The sequence below is a fragment of the Rhinolophus sinicus genome, chromosome 18, assembly GCF_057876585.1.
Source record: "Rhinolophus sinicus isolate RSI-liver-muscle chromosome 18, RSI-T2T, whole genome shotgun sequence".
In the NCBI taxonomy this organism is placed as follows: Eukaryota; Metazoa; Chordata; class Mammalia; order Chiroptera; family Rhinolophidae; genus Rhinolophus; species Rhinolophus sinicus.
The window spans coordinates 40,098,583-40,121,924 of NC_142518.1; the positions used below are offsets into that span (position 1 = coordinate 40,098,583).

At 50.0% G+C, this 23,342-nt stretch overlaps 2 protein-coding genes and 1 long non-coding RNA gene across 15 annotated transcripts in view; 1 reads left to right on the forward strand and 2 right to left on the reverse strand.

Moving 5' to 3' along the window:
- Positions 1-13,484, reverse strand: part of LOC109439680 (P antigen family member 3-like) — a 28,976-nt gene extending 15,492 nt beyond the window's left edge. The window contains exons 1-4 of one of the 5 annotated variants that reach the window (XR_016020043.1): positions 5,569-6,447; positions 1,965-4,761; positions 937-1,238; positions 662-832 (exon numbers count right to left, since the gene is read on the reverse strand). The gene's annotated coding sequence lies outside the window, so the exon portion shown is untranslated. The other 4 variants (XM_088795244.1, XM_088795246.1, XR_016020044.1 and 1 more) reach the window with 4 other exon arrangements.
- The window catches only part of LOC148754608 (uncharacterized), a 148,184-nt gene that overhangs the window by 91,407 nt on the left and 33,435 nt on the right, over positions 1-23,342 (reverse strand). For 5 of the 9 annotated variants that reach the window (XR_016020040.1, XM_088795234.1, XM_088795232.1 and 2 more), the window contains exon 4: positions 13,491-13,664. Coding sequence is in view for 7 of the 9 variants with exons in the window: in XM_088795234.1 (XP_088651360.1) it covers positions 13,491-13,664 (174 nt within the window). In the remaining 2 variants the exon portion in view is untranslated. Of the gene's footprint in view, positions 1-13,490; positions 13,665-16,445; positions 17,870-20,602; positions 20,790-23,342 lie in introns of those variants that run through there. The other 4 variants (XM_088795237.1, XM_088795235.1, XR_016020042.1 and 1 more) reach the window with 4 other exon arrangements.
- On the forward strand, positions 4,164-7,204 carry LOC148754610 (uncharacterized). The gene is made up of 2 exons (XR_016020091.1): positions 4,164-4,289; positions 6,439-7,204. It is a non-coding gene; the product is annotated as an uncharacterized LOC148754610 (long non-coding RNA).

Below are 23,342 nucleotides of genomic sequence, written 5' to 3' on the forward strand. Positions count from 1 at the left end.
TGCTTTAGTTGACATGCAATACAATGCTAAGCATTCTCAGAACTAGCCCCTATCGTTATTTGTCTTTGCTTGTACCTCCATCTGCAGACGCTTGTCGCAGCAGGCCTCTGGAGGTGAGGTCAGAGTGGGACCCATGATGAGGTGGGCTCACTCCTCTGAACGTGAAAGGGGCTGCACAGCAGACAAAAGTGCAGAATTCTTGCGTGGCCGGAGACGCTCAGTGACCAAAAGGAACCACAGAGGATGGTCTCATCATAAATTCTTAACTGGGAAGGGAAGAACCTGGGAGGTAGTGGCATACAAGGCCTAGAGCTTCTTTAGCAAAAGGCTAATCTGACGTCAAGGGAGCGCCATCCCTCGGTCTTAAGTATGTAGGATAACATGCCTGTGAAATGTCAGAGTCGTTTTCTTTTACAGACCCTTCCCAGGAACGACAACAGGCACAGGACACAAAACCACGAAACTCCTCACCGTGATATTCTTGCAAAATACCATCTCTATTTACTGCTAAGGATAAACGCTAATGGTCCTGTACCCACCAATGTAAAGGAAGTATGTATCTCTCCATTTAACTTTCTATCCACTCCCGGAAATTTCCCCGCTGTGCTTTCTCAGACCTCTTTCATTTACCGCCACGGAATTGCATGTAACTTGTCCTTGCCTTTTCTCCTTTGATTCTAAATGTATCAAACAAAATGCAACACTGCCATTCTCCAGAGCACTTTCTCAATCTGTTGATATCTTGCTTCTGTGCACATCCACCGTTTGGTTCAAATAAACTCCAAGACAGTCTGAGAACAATTTCCATAGGAATGAATGTCCTTCCATTGACCTAATGCAGAGGAAAGGATTCAAAGGCTAAGGGGATTGGAATGTTAGAGTGGATTTCCCATTTAGCAGCTTCACATGCAAACTGGGAGGGCACAGAACACATACCTTGCACCAATACTTCGAGAAACAAATGTGTGAGGAGAATCCCGGCATCCATCCTGGAAGCCCTCTGTGATTGCTCTTCACTGTCGTACGGAACTTACAGTCGGACGGAGCCACTCAGTAGGAAAAGCTACATGAACTCGGATCCCAAAGCGGCAGGATTTGGATGCTGAGGTAGCGAGGGCAGCACTGAATGGCCACAGGCCAGGTGGGTGCGATTCCCCTAATGCACAGCCCTCACAGCCTCAAGCAGAAGAGTCTGACTCCCACAGACCGACCTTGGAGACTAGTTAACCGTGGTGTTCCTAGGAGCGAAATACATAGGAAGCCCACTAAGTTTTTCTGGGTCTGTGTAAACAAAAAGTTCTAGATCAAATGAGCAAGTCGAATTCAACTCATGGAAACACAGACTCACGGCCCCCATTTGATTCCCAGACGTGATCCACTTTACAGATGCCAAACCCCTTAAATGTAAAGGAGGCCTGGCTCCCTTGAGGAATGATCCTGGGACACTGGTGAAAATTTATGCTGTACATCTTTCTCCTCACCTTCCCGGAAGAGAACTTTTATCATGGGGACTCTACATGGTGGAAAGGAATTAATCAGGATGAAATCCTAAATGTAGTAAGAAATTTCACACGTTTTTCCATAAGGCAGGTCCCCTTTGCCTCAGGCAGTTATTTCGTGAGCCAGCTCTAATGAATTCCTTGCTGGGAATGCTTGCATTGAACAAACCACTGAGATCCTAAGGTGTGGGCAGGCAGAGCAGGTAAGGGAAGGAGAGGCGGGATGTCAGTCCAGTGTGGCAAACTGGGAGTAACCTGGAAATTGGAACCCAAGTCCGTAGCAGGGAGATTCCCTGACGGAGGAGTCACCCTCTCTGTGATGTGTCCTCCCCCATCTTGCAGCTTCTGGCAGGAATCCTATTGCGAAGGCAGCCAGCTTATATCAGAAATACAGGGCCGTTCCTCAGCTCCATGTTAGGTTATCCCATCAGACAACAAGCCCCTTTCCCTGGGCAAGTGACTTACTCAAAGCAGCCGATGTGATGTGTCCCTAGATGATGGGCTCACGGAAGGGTGTCTTACATCTGCACAGGTCCCAGGGTCCCAGTTCTCTTCACTGAGCCTCCCTGCAGGTCAGCACAGCTCCTGCTGAGGACAAAACAGCCCAGAGCAGCAACATCCAGTTTCAGCACAGAGTCAGGTGGGGCATTTAGGAACTGTGAATTTCAGGTTCCAAAGAAGCCAGAGGCTTTGCTTTGGCAGCAGCAACGCAAGAGCTGCAAGGCCACACAGCACTGTCCCATGTCCAAGGGACAAACCAGGCTATCTGAAGCCTCGTGTATCTCGTGGGTCTTAGAGCCCACATGGCCCACTCAGAAATACGCACATACGCCCGACATCATCAGATATCTGATGGACCACATGTCTGGTTTCACAAGCGTTACTTAGAAACTGAAAACTGCTTCAAGAACCGAAATGTGTATCTCCACATAGACCTTGCCTTTTTGCTTGTTTCCCTTATTCCACAGTCAACCATCTGAGCAAAACCATCACCGATACAAACATGTATGTGTTGTTTTTTTTTTGGTGTTTTTTTTTTTAACATTCAGAGAGTTTATATTCCAATCTGCTCACCAGAGTAAAACAGCAGGGAAGGTGGATAACATTCACACCTTTTTTTGTTCACGTTTCCCTGATGGCGACGATCCCTCTACTATTTATGAAATTAGAATTATGTAACATTTGACATCAATTTTGCCACACATCCAGATGCCACAAGCCATGACACAAAAAAAGCCATTTGAAAATGCTTTGTTTGGTGTCATTGCAATTACAGGGTTCCTGGCAGAGCTTCCCTTTGGGATCCTGACTGCAATGCTGGGAGGAGAATTCAGTAGCAGCAACAAAGCTGAAGAAGAGCCTTGGAAGGTGTTTTCTTTTTCTCCTTTGTGTTGTCTGTGGCTTTTCTCCAGCCCAGCAATTGATTTCATTATCCTTCCCACTTGGAGAAGATAGAAACTCAATATTTGAACATATGTTGCCCACCTAAATCTTATCTTTTTGAATCCTAAGGACTTTTGTCCATCCTGCCTAGAGAAGAGAACACAAACCAAAGTCATCAAGTCCCTGTGCTTTTCTCTCCCCTCCCAGTGTCCAGTGTGGTGAAAGGAGCCAAGGACAACAGTGATCTCACTGTCCCACTGGTGGGTGTATTATTTCCAATATCTGTAAGTGACATACACTGAGCAAATGGTCTCAGGACAAGATGAAACAGTTTTGCTGTGAAAATCAACAGGTAATGAACCAGTAGCAGCAGAATCACACGAGCAAAGAGGGTCCATGTTCACCCCTTTGTTGGGGAAGCTGCATGCACAAGGGACAGGAGCCAAGAGGAGTGACGAGTGCAGGAGCAGTCCCTGAGCAGGGGGAAGGCAAGGGACCCTGAGCACAGGCGAGAGCTGGCTGCAGTCAGGAGCAGGTACGCTCAGGGGCGGCAGGGGATGCCAGGGGAGAAGCACCTCCACTGGGTTTGCGAAGCTCAGGAACCTCCCCCCCATAGCTTCTGTGCTCTCCATGAATTATTAGGAGAGGTCACTGGATTGGAAGCCGGGTACCAGTGAGTAAGGGAGAGGTGTAGGAAGGTGACAGGGAAAGTGAGAAGCAGTGCTCTCCTGGTCATGGATTCAAGATGAACAGTTCAGGAAGGTGTCTGGTTTTGTCATCAAACCCCAGGTGCTGAGATACAGGTGGGGATGTGCCCCTTGTTGGAGCACAGCAGGAGAGGATGGAGAGTCCATGTGGCAGGGAGCCAAGCGTGCAGGAGGGGGAGTTTATCCCCCTGGGTAAGCTGGGTAAGGACGGGCCTGGTGCAAGGTGAGGAAGGCTGTGGGGTCCACACTGCAGGTCTCCCAGAGGTTGAAGTCAGTGCAAACACAGGCATTAGCGGGAGAGGGTTGGATGAGCAGGGCAGGGTGTTGAGGTGAGGAGAGAGGGGAATGCTAGAAGGGACTTCAAGGAGGGGCGGGATTTCCTGTTGTCCAGTTGTCATGCAGGGGTGGTGGAGCAGTTTATGCGTCCAAAAGTTCAGCTTTGGGAGACCCACGAGGAGCGAGGAGCAATGCCGGGAGCAGGAGGCACGGTGTGCCTGGGAGACTCAAGCCTCCAGCTGGCACACCTCCCTCTTGGCCACAGAAGGCGTTGTCCTCCTTTTGTTGATCTGCTGCGGCCTTAGGATCCGAGGGTGGTGGACATCTTACAAGGAGGCCTCCACCCACTCAGACAAATGGCGCAGCGAGCAGGGTCCCCCGCTCAACAGGAGGGTTCCCTGGACTGAAGGCTGAGAGGAGGCAAGTGAGTGTGTCAGCAGTTGTAGGTGTTCACAGGCAGGTGGAGGTAGGGGGAGGGGTGATGGGGGGCAAGGCCTGGGGGGATAGGAGGAAGAGCTGGGGATTGCCCATGTCCCTCACTTGTAAGGGAGGGGCGGGTGGAGCAACTGGGTTACAAGTGACCCAGTCCCTCAACTGAAAGTCTGTCACAGGGACTGGAAGGAAAGTTCCGCCAGATGTGGGCTCCAGACTGACACCAACCTAAGGGGTCCGTGCGCAGGCCCAGAAACCGTCAATTGCACCACAGCTCCAGCCCTATTGGTGCAGGAGTCCTGGGTACAAGAACGTCACACGCTGTTGCTATGGTTTCGAGGGCGGGACTTACGAAGACGCCAGCTGGTTTTGGTTCCCAGAGGTCTCTTGGGCTGAGGTTTGCTTTATCTGGCCTTTATTGGCATGAAGGCTTCACATACCTTTTGTGGTGTTCTTTCTGAAAACTACAGAAAAGGAGGGAGTTTGTGCCAGAAAGCTGCAAGCTCAGTTTCTCTGGACAGTAGATGGCAGTGTGGGACCGTATAAAAGTCTCCCTCCCCCGCCCTTCCTGTCTGAAAAAAACTACTCTAAGTTTCCACCACAATAAATGGCTCTTTCTTTCTAAGCCTACCTGTGCCAGGCCCAACACTGGACAAAAGGCCCCCATCAGTAGCATCCCTGCTAGAAACCAAGTGTCCTGGCTCCACAGAATCTTCTGCTGATCTGATTGTCTTGTCACCAGATTTCCTCCCGTTGTTATAGTTTTTTTATCCATGTATTCTCCACTTACCCATGTCACTCTAAGCTCGTTGTAGAATATTTGGAGGACTCACAAATTATAAGAAAGCAATCCAAACCATAGTCCCATCGCCCAAGGATGACCATTAATTTGGGAAGAATTTCGTTACTGGTTTTCTCACCTATAAAGGTGCACAGTAAACACTATGAGATTCATATTGCATTGTGACTTCACCAGATTTTATGAAACTCAGAGCATGAGGTAACTGTTCTAAACATCATTTGAAAAAGCTTGAAACTTTTTAATGCATTTCTCTTCCTGAAAGTATAAGTCGTCAAAAAGAGGGAAAATATTATATTTCATAACCTGACATACACAGCAAAACTAACCCAATTCCTTTCTCAAAGTGCAATAGCATATTGTAACCTTCCTAAATTCTGCAGCTACATTTTTGCCCGTCTTTTTCTTTGCTTACCTTTGTATTTTCAATGTATGAAATCCATTTGTTTTATCTGTCCTCTAGCATGCTCACCTTATCTTCCCTGTGGTGAGGGCCAACTGCCCCCTTCATCCTGCCCAGTGGGGCAGGGAGATTACAGAACCCACTGAGAAGATTAAGTCATATATTCACTCCTAATTTTTCTGTCGGGCGATAAAGGAAATTCTTCTATTTGCAGTCAACTGGGAAGGCAGAGAAAAGACAACAGAAAAATTGAGAAATCATCCACCACCCAATCACTTTCACCTCGTTTGCATATCAGCTTCATTTTTACGTCCTTGTCATAGTGCAGTATGCAATAAGGAACTCTGAAGTCTCAATGGTTGACGTTAGGTAATTCATTTATCTTCTGGAAATGCCACTTTCTCTACACTCTAGCACATGCACCTTCCACATATCCGACCTTGTGTTTCAAACATAAAAAAGAACGCCGGGACTAACTTCTTGCATAAACTCATGACCACATTTTAGATAATGTGTCTTGCCTGGATTCCTACAGGTTGACACACTTGTCACCTTCCTTTAACTAGGAACCCAGTCCACTGCCCCTGTCATTATATCCTGAGAGTAATGGTAATTTTTTAAGTGCCTGCAAGGTGTCAGGTAAAACCTATGTCACTACTGTTTCAATAAGGCTTTTAAGAAGTATTTGTGAGATTCAATACCCATTTCTATATTTAATGCCTATGCATTTATTTTATATCTTCCTCATGCAAAATGGATTAATGGAAATTCATATAAGGAGATTTAATTAACTTTAAAATGAATAGTTGAGAAAATAAGAATACGCGACATGAGAATTTTCAATGAATATGAAGTGACATGAACGTGAAGTTAATTCGCTACCTCCATGTCTCCTTTGCTTGTTTTCTTTTCATTCTGATACCTATACTCCTTCCCAAGGGCATCCAATCATGTCTAATCAAGAGCTGCCCACTGGGCTGTGGAAACACATGATCCAGGCCATGATCGTACTGGAGACCAAGAACGCACTGCTCCTTCACCCCACTTCTGGACTCAATTCCTGGACCTTGTACATCTCTCTTCCTGCCTCTGAAAAGAATCAGCTGACAATGAAAGGAGTTCATCCTGCAAGAGGAGACACCGTAAAATAATTAAAACAGGCCCCACTTTTCCTTGGTTCAATCCTTGTCTCCTTGAAATTGTTTTTCACGATTCTTCCCTCCTGCACCTCCTTTGGCACCTCCTCTAACCCGGAAAACAGAACAAACAAAAGACGTACAAAAACAGCTGTCAAACAACTTTTCTGAAGGCTGCTGGAATGAGATTTGCACCAAGAGTCAGAGAAGCAGCAGAACCAATTCCCAGCCTCTCCAACCACACATGAGCAGCTGATACAGAAACTGCAACCTGGGAACAGCAGAGGCATGGACCTCTCTTCTGCTTTCCCTGCACTGGGACCTCTGCTCTCCTTCCCCTCTACATGGGCTTCTCATGCCCTTTGCATATCCATATTCCTTCCTGCTACTTTCCCTGTACAGTCTCCAGTTCTGCTTCAGCTCAGAGGTGTCCCTGGTCTGTAGGTGACACACATCAGCTGGATGAAGCCTTTAACCTCCATTTGAATCACTTGAACTGGAGTCTTTTCTCCCCAGGTGCTACCACTGATTTGACCCCAATTTCCCAGAAGTAAAAGCACAGAGTTCTACAGGGTCACGTGCATGAGGGACAGTCAACACTGGTCAATAGGAAGCATTTTCTGAAGGCAACTCCCAGTGTTCCCAATAGTGAGACTACAGGGAAAAGTGTGCCCGAGTCATCACAGGGCTCAGGTTCTACAGACACGCCTGGCAGGGATCTAATGGCAGCATTTTTCTCATCTGATAATGGGCATATTTGTACTAACCTACCAGGTAAGGTTTCCCTCATGGATGAGACGGCAGTACATACAGAGGCTGTAGTGCACTGCCTGACACAGTATATACGCAAAACGCCTTCCCACATGACTTTGTAACAGGTAGGAGCACAAGCTCTTGAATAATAACTTCAGGGGTAGTAAAGCCTTTCCCTACATCCTTAAATTGCACACAATGTGTGTCTGTGTCAGAATAACGCACCAAAGGATGCCATTAGTTATCAAATATAGCAACTATGATTTCCCATTTGGAAAAGGTACTCCATGAAAAGCTCGCTAAACTGAAATGAAGGCTCTAATTCGTCTTGGTTTGGGTTTTTGATGATGCTGCAGTCCATACACTTATTAACTCAGGGGAATGTCTAGTGTATGAGACGAGATCAAAAATATATTAGCTTTTAAAAGATGTTTCTCTTTCAGATAATCTTTCCATTACAACAAGGCGGGTATAGGTGCTTCACAGCGTTGGGGATCTAAACTCTGGGCCACTTTTCATGTCTGTACGCCTAAGGAAGGCCCAGTGTGTTCATGTTTACAATTTCAGTATTCCCCATTCTTCCTTTCGTGTCGGGGGCAGTGGCATCAACGGGAATATTACGGTATGTAGACCATTGAACTCTACAGAAGAGGAAAGCTAACGCTTCCTAGAATGAATTCCAACACACACAGGAGAAAAGCAGAGTTTCTGACTGGGAGCAGCAGCCCTCTCACCACAGCTTTCCTGCGTGGTCCTCCGTGTTCAACTGGTACCTCAGTGCAAGTCCCCTTCTTAAAATGGAAGAAACAGCAGCTGAGAAAGCAAAGCGGCTCAGAGAGTAAAAAAACGGTAAGGCTGGTAGACCAGGAACCGGAAGGGAGTTCTCCTGAGCCCTGGCCCAAGGCCCTCCAGGAGACCGGAGTGGAAGAAAATACTAGGGAAGAACTGGGTGTCCAATAAGCAGGAGCATTTATGGTAAAGAAGTTGTCACGATCAATGTGTTCAAACTATTCGTGGTCAGTACTGCTAAAATGAGACATAATTGGAAGGAACCTGGGACTGTTTTCTGTTCTGTGAGGCTTGATATAAATGTATGTCCAAGTATTAGCTGGACTTAGTGAGAAAGACATCTACGTTCAGATCAGGCTGGCTTCATACAAAGTGGGGGCAGATGCCTTGTTCCCAATTCCAATAGCCTGGCGGTGTTTGGGCCCCTAAGGTCATGTTCAGTGTATTCTTTATACCCACAGCCCCTCATTACATCACCCAAACCAAGCATCCCAGGCAGCAGGACAGGGTGACTGCAGTTTGGAACCTCGAGACCAAATCACCATACAGTATGTTCCAGAATCCATGGTCTATGAACCAATCATGCAGCAGGCCAGGGTGCTTCTGAAAAGATAGCTGATGAACCCAGGGAGCAATATTAAAGATGCACCACCTCGACCAACACAATTCTCTGCTACGTCCTGTTCCCTTAAGCCTCACTCAACTTTTTTTGGAGTGAAGGAAAGAGGCTTGAAACACGAAGGACTTTCGGTGTATCCTGAGTCTGTCACCAACAATGTAAATGGATCTCAGTCAAGTGACCTAGTACAACTCAGAGAATCTCATTTTAAGAAATGTTAATGACATAGACTCATGCCGACTTGAAAAGGGCCAAATGAAAACAAAAACAAACAACAACAATAAAAACCCCATGTAGAACTGTTGCTATATTATAATCCACGGCTGGGCAAAGACGGATTTTTACACATAGAAAGAAAAGTGTCCTGAAAATCATATTTCGAAAAATTTCCCTATGCTGAGTGAGCCCCCACTCCGCGTTAGGTAGGCTTCCAGGTGCTGGGGATACAGGCGTGCACCAGACAGGCACTGCGCTCCTGCGGTCGCAAAGGGGAACCCGGAACCCGGGTGCTGCCTTTGCATCTTACACGGGTCGCTGTGTCCTCAACTCAACACTCACAAAAGCTTTCTACATTTACAACACCTCAGCGTTACTTTTCTGTACAATGACGTTAAATATGAAAACGACTTTCAACCCTGTAAAACTGACTTTAAACCCGAAGGAGGTAGAGGTTAGGATGCAAAAAGGAAGGTAAGTACAGCTCTTGAAGACAAATGCTAAGGGGAGTTAGCACAAAACACTAATAATGGCCTAGGCGGGGTGCCGGCACTGTGGTTTGGGTGACCCTTCAGTACATTTATCTGTCGTCCAAAGCTTCTACCCTGACATGAGGGCGTTTCATAACGGAGGAACCTATGGACACAGGCCCAGCCAAGGCCAAACGAGGTGGGGAAAGACAGCGACCAGCGCATTCGGAAAAACAGAACCACAAGTTCCTGAGGAACCCAAGCAGCCCAGGAGAAGAAGAGGTAATTTGGAAGGAACAGGGATTTTTGTCCCCAGGCACAAGCTTTACAAAACAGATCCACGGAAAGGGAGCCCAACAAACAGCAAGGCCCGGGATCGTGCGCAGGCGCAGAAGGAAAACACCGCGAAGCGGTGAAGACACTGCCGAGTTTTTTCTAACGAGAAGGGCGGGGGAGCGGGGAGCCGGCGCCTGCGCGGCACAACACTGCCCCCTGCTGCGCACAGAAACTCCGTGCTTCACGGGCAAGTCAAACACCGCTCCGTTTCAGGAGGTTTCCGAGGAGACCTAGGCGGAGGAAGAACAGCGCGCTGACCCCGAAGCCCCGCGGAGCACTGCGACCACCCGAGTGGTGCCGCCGGGCAGCCCTGGGCACGGCCCCCGCTCCCGAGGCTGCCCTCGGAATCGCTGCGACAAAGGCCGCGAGTGCACGCCCCTGGGCGGATGCGCATGCGTGGCGGTGCTGCGCCCGGATTGGCCAGTTCTGAGCCTGCGCGCGGGGGCGCCGTGAGGTCGTTGCCGTTCGCCCTGCAGCCTTGTGCCGGAGGTGCCTTCTGCACCCTGTTTGCACTGTGCGCTAGCGTCCCCGCTCTGTGACGTCCACGTCCTGTCGCCCGACTGACACAGCGGTCCCTGCGCCCCTCGTGCGGCGCCTGTACCACTGCCCTAGTCATCCTGCTCCCGCCCGGCCTACTCAGCTTCTGCCTTCGGCTGGCGGGCCTGAGACACCGTCCTCCTCCCCCTCCTCTTCCTCTCAGCCTCACTTTCGGGAACCCTCTGGGCCCAGGGGCCTCGCCCTGGCCTAAGCAGAGCCTCTCTGTCCTCAGACATGCTATGGTCCTCCGGATACCGCATCCCCTGCCCAAGGTACAGCCTGGGGCATCAGGGAATCCACCCCACCTATGTCCCCCCCCCCCACATACACACACACAAATGAACACATGATGTCCCTTTGTAGCCCTCCGTGACTCGTCACCTCAACACCCTGCCATAGGAGTCCAGCTCCCTCACTCTAATGGGTCTGCTCATACAGCCTTCAACTTCTGGGGGTGTCCAGTGTGGACCCCACAGCTTTGGACATCTTCCATCAGGCCCCGTCTTACCCAGCTTACTCAGTACCACAAACTGCCCATCAGGCACCCTCTCTAGCTGTTCTCTCCTGTCCTTACTCTGCTGCTCTGTGTCAATAAGTCCATGTCTCTGTCTGAGACCCTGAGCAGTGATCACAGAACTGGAAACTTGACTGAATTATCTTAAATCCATGATCAGGAAAGCATTACTTCTCACTTTCCATGTCATGCTACCGACACAACTGCCTTATTCACAGGGGACCCACTTCCTTTCCAATGGCCTCAGCGAATAATTCATGGAGAAGACAGAAGTAATGGGGGGGGGGGACTTCTGAGAGCTGCCCCAAACCAATCCACGTCTTTCTGACCTGGCATCCTCTGCTGCCCGGGAGGATTCCCGCTCCTCACTGCAGCCTGCCATCACCCAGTGTTCAGGATTCCATGCCTTCCAGCTGCTCCGGGAACTTGCTCCTGCACTTACCACACTCCTCTCCTGAGCCCTCACCTCCTTCTGCATGCAGCCTTCCCCCAACAGAGGGGTGCTTGGAAACCCATCTCCTTCCCACGTGTCATTCTGCAGCTGCTGGCGCGATAAACGTGTTGATTTTAAAAGCAAAACTATTTCCAGTGCTGGTGATGGCTCCATGTCAAGGAGAGCAATGGCTGGGTACCCCATTTCTTTTTCAGGGCCCATGCCCCCGGCCACTGGAGATACTTTTATTTTCACATTATACTGGAGGGAGGAATTAATTGAGGGAGAGGGGCGGACCTGGACAGTTTTCAATACGGCTGCAGTGTGAGTTAAACCTTTGGAGTTTGCTTTTTACTCTTGAAGGCTTGACAGAAATTACGTACAACAGAAACTGTTCCACCCTACATCATTTTACCTCTTTCTTCATTATGCAGGACTCAGCTCGTACCTAGTTTACTTCATGGTTTCCTGTAGATTGTAGTAGCGTGGTCTGTAGAACTGGCATTGGGGGCAGAATAGTCGACACAGTCATTATAAAGTTTACTCCCTAAAACATGTTAAATCTGGCTTTCTCAGATTTTCCCTCAGTGCATTTCAGACTTTTAAAACTGTAAACATAAAGCAATTAAACGCTTCTATTTCACTATGTGTGCAACACTTTGAACGAGAAGTTTGATTTTAAACTTATATGCGCTATGGAGGTTTTTTAATGAGGGAAATAAATGCCGTCTACAGTGACTGAAAAAAAAACTGTTTCAACTTCTCCTGTTTATCTGCTCAACCCCCTTCAACACAACTTTTGTCCCTACCACTCCACTGCTGCTGGTCTTGTCAAGGCCACAACTAATTTCCATATTTTCTGATCCCACATATGCTTTTGTATGCTCATCTTAGATATGATTTTGTCGCCTTGGCCCATGTGACCATGCTGTTCTTCCTCACTCTACTTCATTTTATATTTCTGACGTGAGGGGTTTAGTGACCACATATGGTCCGAACATTCTGGACAAGGCACACGTTGCACAGTGTGCTCCGTTGACCTGGATAGAGTAGGGGAAGTCGGGGGTCAACATGAAAGACAAGGCCCTGCAAAGAGTGTCTGTTCCAGTCACGGGGGGAAAGGCCCACAGGGGCAGTGGCAGGCACAGGTCACAGAGCTCAGACAGGGCAGGTGAGACAAGCGGTGCAGAGGCCCTCCATGTCAAGGAGGGTTTCAACCCCTTCTCTCTCTAGACTCACAGGAGGACAGTGTGCACAGTGAGCCAGCAGTGTCTTTGGGCAGAGGGACGGCGCGAGTTTTGGATCACAGCTTTCTGGAGCCAATCTGGGTTCCGCTGTGGTGCAGGTGACACCCCAGGGGCCTGCTCTCCTTGCGGGGGGTGTAGAAAGTGGCTGACCAGATCGCGGGTCCCAGAGGGGAACCTGAGCAGGCAAGGGGCAAATGACCCTGCAGCCGAGGCTGTGGAGCGGGCCGTCCTGCGCAGGGGCAGGTTGGAAGATGAGGAACATTCAGAGGGGTCAGCAGAGTGAGGTGAGACTGAGTCGGTCAGGGAGCACTGGGTGCTACCAAGAGCTGAGAGTCAGAAATGCAGTTTCACCAGCCCCACATGGGCGCTGTGGGTCAGTTCACCGCTGGGACTGGGAAAGAGGGTCATCCTTCCTCAGAGACCACCTATGACACTGAGCCACAGAGGTGTGTCATGCATCCCCTTCCCCCATCATCACGCGGGCACACAAGCCACACGTACACCTTCCCCATCCTGTAAAGAAGTAGGGGAGTGGGTGGAAATCCAAGAGTGAGCATTTTCACTGAAACTGATTTAGCATTTGTGCACATGGCTCATTGACAAGTTTGCATCTGACAACACTTAGCAAATTAGAAGTAAGAAAGAGTTCCTCTTTCCCGTTACATTGCAGGGACGAAGGGGGGCGCTCCTCACTGAGAGCAAATCAATCAGGAAAAATCAAGGAGCCAAAGTGCCCCTGCAATCTGGGGAGCACGAGTGAATCTGGGATGTGCGCTCATCCTGGGTACCAGCTCCTCCTCTGCCCAGCTTCCAATCAGTCCCTGGGAGAGGAGACTGGGGTCCCGGCATCCGCCTCTCTTTAACCCAGGAGAACAATCAACATCTCATAAACAGAACCCTAAAACACATCACAGAAACAGGAGAGGCCCAGACAGACTCACACAGTGGAGGAGCTGAAGAGGGTTGTCAGTGAGGTGAGCACGTCTCCTGAAGGCCGTCCTTGCCTCCACAGGCGATGCCAGGCTCCTTCCCCTCGGACAAGACAGGCCTTCATCTCAAAGCCTGAGTCCTGGAGCTGGGCTTCAGGAAACGTCTCCAGAGCCAGAAAAGCAATCCTGCAGGAACATGAGGAAAGGCGGTATTTTTATGAGACGTCGTTTTCCTCCTCGTCTTTTCTCCTAAGATACATCACGCCAGTGTCTGCACTAGAGTGGAGACGCCCGGCTGAGAATCGCAGTAGTTGCTGACAGACCCAGAAACATCTCCCAAGACCTCCTGCCCAGCCGGCTGTGTCCTCAGAGAAGCGGTTCTTCGAGGGAGACCCTCCCCGTGTCTCCTAGACCTCGCGGCCCCAGGCACTGGCAGGGCCTTGGTCCTGAGAGAGCGCCAATCAACCCTGCTAGTGAAGGGCAGGTGTCAGGTCCCCACCTCCTGGCAACTGGGGTGCCCCCTGCCCTCGGAGTGTTTCCATCTAGGAGATTAAGTACCATTAAGTACTGGCAACAGCAACAATGAAACCGCAGGAACCGTAGCTAGCAGGTGTGACAGGCTTACTTTAGATGGAGCTGTATGCCTTAGAAAACATTAATGTCCGTATTGTCTCATTCGTTTCTTGTAACTCAGAAAATCATACCCTCTACCCGGCTAATCGTCCATCCACAGAGACGGCGGTGCTCTGAGGCCCTAAGTAGTCCCTCAACTGGAAATCAGGGACTAGTCCCGGAGTCTCGGGGGCTCTCGCGTCTCAACCAGAGGACCTAAAGGGGTCAATCTGGAAGACAGACTGGTTCTCTTCTTGTCACAGCCAAGGCACATCTGATCCCCTTTCCTCACCTTTTGCTGTCTCACATCTGGTCCTATGACCCTTACCATCAAACAGGGGTGAGGAGTTTAGGAAAGACAGGGAGTCCTTCACCAAGACCGTCAGTTCTGATCGTGCCTGGGTTGTGGCCACTTGGCAATGGCAGAAATCTCCGGAGCTTTGCACCCACATCCTCACCGGAGAGCACACCCCCACTCATTTCATGGTGGCCTGCTATCTGCGGCCCTCGGGTAAGATCTGTGTAGACTGCACACTCGGGTCTCTCCCTGCACTTCCAAAATCCCACCTGGACCCTGGGCCCTGCATCCGTTTCGTTGTGATCTGAGCACTAGATGGACATCCCACCTCTGCAGGGTTCAGAATCACCAGGGAGTTCCTTTGCATTGCTCTGTGGTCCAGCCCTCTATTCTCCATGTGCCGGAACACAGAGCACAGCCTCAGGACCACCGGTGATGAGTCTTCCAAGCAGGAAACACCTTGCAGAAGACGTTTTGTCTGACTCTCAAAGCCCTTCACGTGCCCATGTCTCCAGCCCTGCCATGTCGCCAGGAACAAGCCTCTTAGTGTCCGCCTCGCAGGACTGCTGCCTGCTCCCCCAGCGGAACCCCTTTTCACACTGACGCCACCCTTGCTAACAGTGTCCAATCCCTCCCCCTTGCTTTCCCTCTTTTCTGAGTGAACTCAATTGGACTCTCCCCCAGCACCATCTATTGAAGCCTGTTACTTGGAACACATTGTATCTCCCAACCCACAGAAAGCTCTGTGGCCACGGAGGTAAGAACGGGGTGGGAGTGAGGGTGTCGGTCTTCCTGCACACCCAGTGCTGCTGGAAACCACCGCCCCTCCCCCGTCAGCTTGAAGCATCCCCTGTGAGGCTCATCCCAAGTCTCCATGGCTGCGTGATGGAAAGGCGGCTGCGGTTCCCTTTTCCTGGCTACTGTCCTGCTGTGCATGCCCACTGGGTCCCTGGCATGGGCAGGGGGCGCTGTGCAGGGGACAACACCCCTCCCCACTCTCCCTGTCAGCCTGTGATCAGACTTTGGAGGGAAGGGCCCAGGCTGGTGGCCAGGAAACTGAAGCTGGGTCCCTGGGATTCCTGAACAATGGAAAACAACTAGGTGCAATTTACAACGCTGGATGGATTATGGGAGTCTGCCCGCAGCGGGGTTTGTGAATTACCCCTATGATCACCCAAAGGGTGCGTGTGCATGAACACGCACAGACACGCGCAGACGTGTGCACTCACCAGCGCTCCTCCTGGCCTGACTTCCTGACTTGAACTGTGAGCCCACCCACTCCATCTGGCGGGAGCATCTGGGACACAGGGAGGAGGCAGGCAGTGATGGGTCCTGGAGGCAGGACCCAGGACACAGAGAGACAGCAACGGAGTCCTTGTTGTTCTGACGACAACCGCATAACTTTCCTCCAGGACCCACTGGAACATTTGCATTACATTTCCTAAACAGCGTTCTTGAGGTGCAACTCACATATTACAAAATTCGCCCAGTTAAGAGTCCAATGCGGTGACTTTTAGTACATATACAGGTGGAGCAACCACCACCACAATCCAGTTCTAGGACACTTCCATCACCCCAAAGAGATCCGTGTTCCTGTTGGCAGTCAATCCCCATGACCACCTCCAGGCCCGGGAAACCTCTCATCTAACTTCTGTCCCTGTAGATTTGCCCTTTCTGGGCATTTCATGTAAATTGACGGGTGCGTTACATTTTACACCCACTCTCTCCCAACACTTTGTTACTGCGGCTCCCTGCCTGGTCTAGAACTTGACATGCTCCACGTGTCTGAGCATCACTGGATTCCGGCTTCTAGTCTATCTCTTGGGACAATGTGCTGTCTCAGATGTGACCCCACATGTCCTACAGCCCATACTCCGTTGTGGGGACAAAGTCCTTAAGTGGGTTGGGGGTGGGGTAGCCACTGACTCCCTCGGGTATCCCCACCCACCCATTCTCCCTTGTCCCTCCTGGACACCATAGAAAGTCAGCACTCAGGACCGCCCCCAGCAAGCCCCCCAAAGCCACACCAGCCCACGCTGGTCCTCCTCCCCCCTCTCTTCTCCTGGCCACCTCGCCTAACAGGCGGTCCACAACACACTGCCTACCACGTGTACAGGTGTCATTTCTCTCTCCCTGGTTAGAGGCTCACCTCCACAGGACAGGGACTGGCTCTGCAATTCCCTCCCTCTTCCCCACCACAACAGCCGGGGGACCATGCGGGAGGCAGGCAATGGAGACAAGGGAAACCTCAGCTGTGCTAAAGGATTGATTGTCGGTGGCAGGACAGGCCTGGTGTGGCTGCTGGAGGGAGGCCATCACTTTCCGACCTCTGCCAGCCAGCTGGGAATGGTGCCCTCCCTCTGTGTACTGTGCTTTGCACCTCGTAAATTGGGATGGAAATCTCGCTGGATGATGGGACTTGCAGTTGGACCAGAGCCACTCAGTAGGAAAAGCTACATGAACTCGGATCCCAAAGCGGCAGGATTTGGATGCTGAGGTAGCGAGGGCAGCACTGAATGGCCACAGGCCGGGTGGGTGCGATTCCCCTTAATGCACAGCAGTGACAGCCGCAATCAGAAGTGTCTGACTCCCACAGACCGACCTTGGAGACTAGTTAACCGTGATGTTCCTAGGAGCGAAATACATAGCAAGCCCACTAGGTTTTTCTGGGTCTGTGTAAACAAAAAGTTCTAGATCAAATGAGCAAGTCGAATTCAACTCAGGAAACACAGACTCACGGCCCACATTTAATTCCCAGACTTGAGCGACGTTACAGACCTCGAACCCCTTAAATGCAGAGGAGGCCTGGCTCCCTTGAGGAATGATCCTGGGACACTGGTGAAAATTTATGCTGTACATCTTTCTCCTCACCTTCCCGGAAGAGAACTTTTATCATGGGGACTCTACATTGGTGGAAAGGAATTAATCAGGATGAAATCCTAAATGTAGTAAGAAATTTCACACGTTTTTCCATAAGGCAGGTCCCCTTTGCCTCAGGCAGTTATTTCGTGAGCCAGCTCTAAAGATGAATTCCTTGCTGGGAATGCTTGCATTGAACAAACCACTGAGATCCTAAGGTGTGGGCAGGCAGAGCAGGTAAGGGAAGGAGAGGCGGGATGTCAGTCCAGTGTGGCAAACTGGGAGTAACCTGGAAATTGGAACCCTAGTCCGTAGCAGGGAGATTCCCTGACGGAGGAGTCACCCTCTCTGTGATGTGTCCTCCCCCATCTCGCAGCTTCTGGCAGGAATCCTATTGGGAAGGCAGCCAGCTTATATCAGAAATACAGGGCCGTTCCTCAGCTCCATGTTAGGTTATCCCATCAGACAACAAGCCCCTTTCCCTGGGCAAGTGACTTAGACAAAGCAGCAGATGTGATGTGTCCCTAGATGATGGGCTCACGGAGGGGTGTCTTACATCTGCACAGGTCCCAGGGTCCCAGTTCTCTTCACTGAGCCTCCCTGCAGGTCAGCACAGCTCCTGCTGAGGACAAAACAGCCCAGAGCAGCAACATCCAGTTTCAGCACAGAGTCAGGTGGGGCATTTAGGAACTGTGAATTTCAGGTTCCAAAGAAGCCAGAGCCTTTGCTTTGGCAGCAGCAACGCCAAGAGATGTAAGGCCACACAGCACTGTCCCATGTCCAAGGGACAAGCCAGGCTATCTGAAGCCTCGTGTATCTCGTGGGTCTTAGAGCCCACAAGGTCCATGTTCACTCCTTTGTTGGGGAAGCTGCACGCACAAGGGACAGGAGCCAAGAGGAGTGATGAGTGCAGGAGCAGTCCCTGAGCAGGGGGAAGGCAAGGGACCCTGAGCACAGGCGAGGGCTGGATGCAGTCAGGAGCAGGTACGCTCAGGGGCGGCAGGGGATGCCAGGGGAGAAGCACCTCCACTGGGTTTGAGAAGCTCAGGAACCTCCCCCCCATAGCTTCTGTGCTCTCCATGAATTATTAGGAGAGGTCACTGGAATGGAAGCCGGGTACCAGTGAGTAAGGGAGAGGTGTAGGAAGGTGACAGGGAAAGTGAGAAGCAGTGCTCTCCTGGTCATGGATTCAAGATGTACAGCTCAGTAAGGTGTGGGGATTTGTCATCAAACCCCAGGTGCTGAGATACAGGTGGGGATGTGCCCCTTGTTGGAGCACAGCAGGAGAGGATGGAGAGTCCATGTGGCAGGGAGCCAAGCGTGCAGGAGGGGGAGTTTATCCCCCTGGGTAAGCTGGGTAAGGACGGGCCTGGTGCAAGGTGAGGAAGGCTGTGGGGTCCACACTGCAGGTCTCCCAGAGGTTGAAGTCAGTGCAAACACAGGCATTAGCGGGAGCGGGTTGGATGAGCAGGGCAGGGTGTTGAGGTGAGGAGAGAGGGGAATGCTAGAAGGGACGTCAAGGAGGGGCGGGGTTTCCTGTTGTCCAGTTGTCATGCAGGGTGTCATGCGGAATCTCTGGTCCCTCTCCCCACATAAGATCGCAGGATATGGTGAGGCCAAAAAGGAACACCCACAGAGTCATAGATAGGGGAGTCCTACCACTATATTCTCGTTGCTGGTGGGTTACAGATGCAGGAAGCAGGAGCCACGCGATCTGCAACCTGGCATGGGCTTCTCTCTGACAATGAACCCCACTTGCTAACTGCAATCCACGCTCACTAGCTCAGCCACCATCTTCTTGCCCCCATTTCCTGCTAGAGTAGCCAAGGCAGTTATATTAGTGGCCAACGGCTCACAGGTGACAGCTGACGGCCAACTAGCCACAGCTGATGGCCATCCAATCACAGTTGATGGCCCTTTACTACCCGAGTGAGCACCTTTCCACGTGGGGCCAAGAGCCTGGAAACTGCCCTCCTGGCTCTGTCCCCACCCCAGTGCAGGTCCTTGAGCACAGGGATGGTCGGTTGCCCAGGAGAAAATCCCTAAGGAGATTTTCCAGGGTTGATCCAGTCAAGCTCCTGGGCCGTGAGGCCGTGGGGAGGGTTCCCTGGCCTGAGGGCTGAGAGGAGGCAAGTGAGTGTGTCAGCAGTTGTAGGTGTTCACAGGCAGGTGGAGGTAGGGGGAGGGGTGATGGGGGGCAAGGCCTGGGGGGATAGGAGGAAGAGCTGGGGATTGGCCATGTCCCTCACTTGTAAGGGAGGGGCGGGTGGAGCAACTGGGTTACAAGTGACCCAGTCCCTCAACTGAAAGTCTGTCACAGGGACTGGAAGGAAAGTTCCGCCAGATGTGGGCTCCAGACTGACACCAACCTAAGGGGTCCGTGCGCAGGCCCAGAAACCGTCAATTGTACCACAGCTCCAGCCCTATTGGTGCAGGAGTCCTGCGTACAAGCACGTCACACGCTGTTGCTATGGTTTCGAGGGCGGGACTAACGAAGAGGCCAGCTGGTTTTGGTTGTCAGAGGTCTCTTGGGCAGAGGTTTGCTTTATCTGACCTTTATTGGCATGAGGGGTTCACACACCTCCTGTGGTGTTTTTTCAGAAAACTAGAGAAATCGAGGGAGTTTGTGCTAGAAACCTGCACGCTCAGTTTCTCTGGACATTAGATGGCAGTGTGGGACCGTATAAAATTCTCCCTCCCCCGCCCTTCCTATTTGAAAAAAACTGCTCTGAGTTTCCTCCACAATAAATGGCTGCTTCTCTCTAAGTCTCCCTGTGCCAGGCCCAACATTGGGCAAAAGGATCCCTTCAGCAGTATCCCTACTGGAAACCAAGTGTCCTGGCTCCATAGAGTCCTGTCTTTCTGCTGATCGGAATGTCTTATCACCAGCTTTCCTCCGCTTGTTTTCGGTTTTTATCCATGTATTCTCCAGGTACCCTAGTCACTTCAAGCTCCCTGTAGAATATTTGGAGGACTCACAAATTATAACAAAGCAAACTAAACCAGAGTCCCATCACCCCAGGATGACCATTAATTTGGGAAGAATTTCTTTACTGGTTTTCTCTCCTATAAAGGTGCACTGTAAACACTCTGAGATTCATATTGCATTGTGACTTCAGATTTTATTAAACTAGAGCATGAGTTAGCTGTTCTAAACATCATTTGAAAAAGCTTGAAAGTTTTTAATTCAGTTCTCTTCCTGAAAGTATAAGTCGTCAAAAAGAGGGAAAATATTATATTTCATAACCTGTATAGACAGCAAAAGTAACCCAGTTCCTCTCTCAAAGAGCAATAGCATATTGTAACCTTCCTAAGTTCTGCAGCTACATTTTTGCCTGTCTTTTGCTCTGCTTACCTTTGTATTTTCAATGTATGAAATCCATTTGTTTTGTCTGTCCTCTAGCATGATCCAGGCCATGATCAGGGACAGGAGAACAAGAACACACTGCTCCTTCACCCCACTTCTGGACTCAATTCCTGGACCTTGTACATCTCTCTTCCTGCCTCTGAAAAGAATCAGCTGACAATGAAAGGAGTTCATTCTGCAAGAGGAGACACCGTAAAATAATTAAAACAGGCCCCTCTTTCTTCGGTTCAATCCTTGCCTCCTTGAAATTGTTTTTCACGATTCTTCCCTCCTGCACCTTCTTTGGCACCTCCTCTAACCCGGAAAACAGAACAAACAAAAGACGTACAAAAACAGCTGTCAAACAACTTTTCTGAAGGCTGCTGGAATGAGATTTGCAGCAAGGGTCAGAGAAGCAGCAGAACCAATTCCCAGCCTCTCCAACCACACATTATCAGCTGTTACAGAAACTGCAACCTGGGAACAGCAGAGGCATGGACCTCTCTTCTGCTTTCCCTGCACTGGGACCTCTGCTCTCCTTCCCCTCTACATTGGCTTCTCATTGCCTTTGCTATATCCATGTTCCTTCCTGCTACTTTCCCTGTACAGTCTCAGTTCTGCTTCAGCTCAGAGGTGTCCCTGGTCTGAAGGTGACACACATCAGCTGGATGAAGCCTCTAACCTCCATTTGAATCACTTGAACTGGAGTCTTTTCTTCCCAGGTGCTACCACTGATTTGACCCCAATTTCCCAGCAGCAAAAGCATAGAGTTCCACATGGTCACGTGTATGAAGGACAGTCACCACTGGTCAATGGGAAACATTTTCTCAAGGCAACTACCAGGGTTCCCAATAGTGAGACTGCAGAGAAACATGTGCCTGAGTCATCACAGGGCTCAGGTTCTACAGACACGCCTGGCAGGGATCTAATGGCAGTAGTTTTCTCATCTGATAATGGGCATATTTGTACTAACCTACCAGGTAAGGTTTCTCTCATGGATGAGACGGCAGTACATACAGAGGGCTTAGTGCACTGCCTGACACACAGTATATACTCAAAACACCTTCCCACATGACTTTGTAACAGGTAGGAGCACAAGCTCTGGAATCATAACTTCAGGGGGAGTAAAGCCTTTCCCTACATCCTCAAATTTCAAATAATTTCTGTCTATGTCAGAATAACGCAACAAAGGATGCCACTAGTTAGCAAATATGGCAATTATGATTTCCCATTTGGAAAAGATACTTCATGTAAAGCTCGCTAAACTGAAATAAAGGCTCTAATTCGTCTTGGTTTTGCTTTTTGATGATGCTGCAGTGCATGCAGTTATTAACTCAGGGTAATATCTAGTGTATGAAGACGAGATAAAAAATATATTAGCTTTTAAAAGATGTTTCTCTCTCAGATAATCTTTCCATTACAACAAGGCAGGTATAGGTGCTTCACAGTGTTGGGGACCTAAACTCTGGGCCACTTTTCATGTCTGTACGCCTAAGGATGGCCCAGTGTGTTCATGTTTACAATGTCACCCTTCTCCATTCTTCCTTTCGTGTCGGGGGCAGTGGCATCAGCGGGAATATTACGGTATGTAGACCACTGACCTCTACAGAAGAGAAAGCTAACACTTCCTAGAATGAATTCCAACACACACAGGAGAAAAGCGGAGTTTCTGACTGGGAGCAGCGGCCCTCTCACCACCGCTTTCCTGCTTGGGCCTCTGTGTTCAACTGATACCTCAGTGCAAGTCCCCTTCTTAAAGTGGAAGAAACAGCAGCTCAGAAAGCAAAGTGGCTCAGAGAGCTAAAAACGGTAAGGCTGGTAGACCAGGAACCGGAAGGGAGTTCTCCTGAGCCCAGGCCCAGGGGCCACCAGGAGACCGGAGTGGAAGAAAATACTAGGGAAGAACTGGGTGTCCAATAAGCAGGAGCATTTATGGTAAAGAAGTTGTCACGATCAATGTGTTCAAACTATTCGTGGTCAGTGCTGTTAGGGTTAGGGTTAGGGTTAGGGTTAGGGTTAGGGTTAGAAGGAACTTGGGACTTTTTTCTGTTCTGTGAGGCTTGATATAAATGTATGTCCAAGTATTAGCTGGACTTAGTGAGAAAGACCCCTACGTTCAGATCAGGCTGGCTTCATACACAGTGCTGGCAGATGCCTTGTTCCCAATTCCAATAGCCTGGCGGTGTTTGGGCCCCTAAGGTCATGTTCAGTGTATTCTTTATACCCACAGCCCCTCATTACATCACCCAAAGCAAGCATCCCAGGCAGCAGGACAGGGTGACTGCAGTTTGGAACCTCGAGACCAAATCACCATACAGTATGTTCCAGAATCCATGGTCTATGAACCAATCATGCAGCAGGCCAGGGTGCTTCTGAAAAGATAGCTGATGAACCCAGGGAGCAATATTAAAGATGCACCACCTCGACCAACACAATTCTCTGCTACGTCCTGTTCCCTTAAGCCTCACTCAACTTTTTTTGGAATGAAGGAAAGAGGCTTGAAACACGAAGGACTTTCGGTGTATCCTGAGTCTGTCACCAACAATGTAAATGGATCTCAGTCAAGTGACCTAGTACAACTCAGAGAATCTCATTTTAAGAAATGTTAATGACATAGACTCATGCCGACTTGAAAAGGGCCAAATGAAAACAAAAACAAACAACAACAATAAAAACCCCATGTAGAACTGTTGCTATATTATAATCCACGGCTGGGCAAAGACGGATTTTTACACATAGAAAGAAAAGT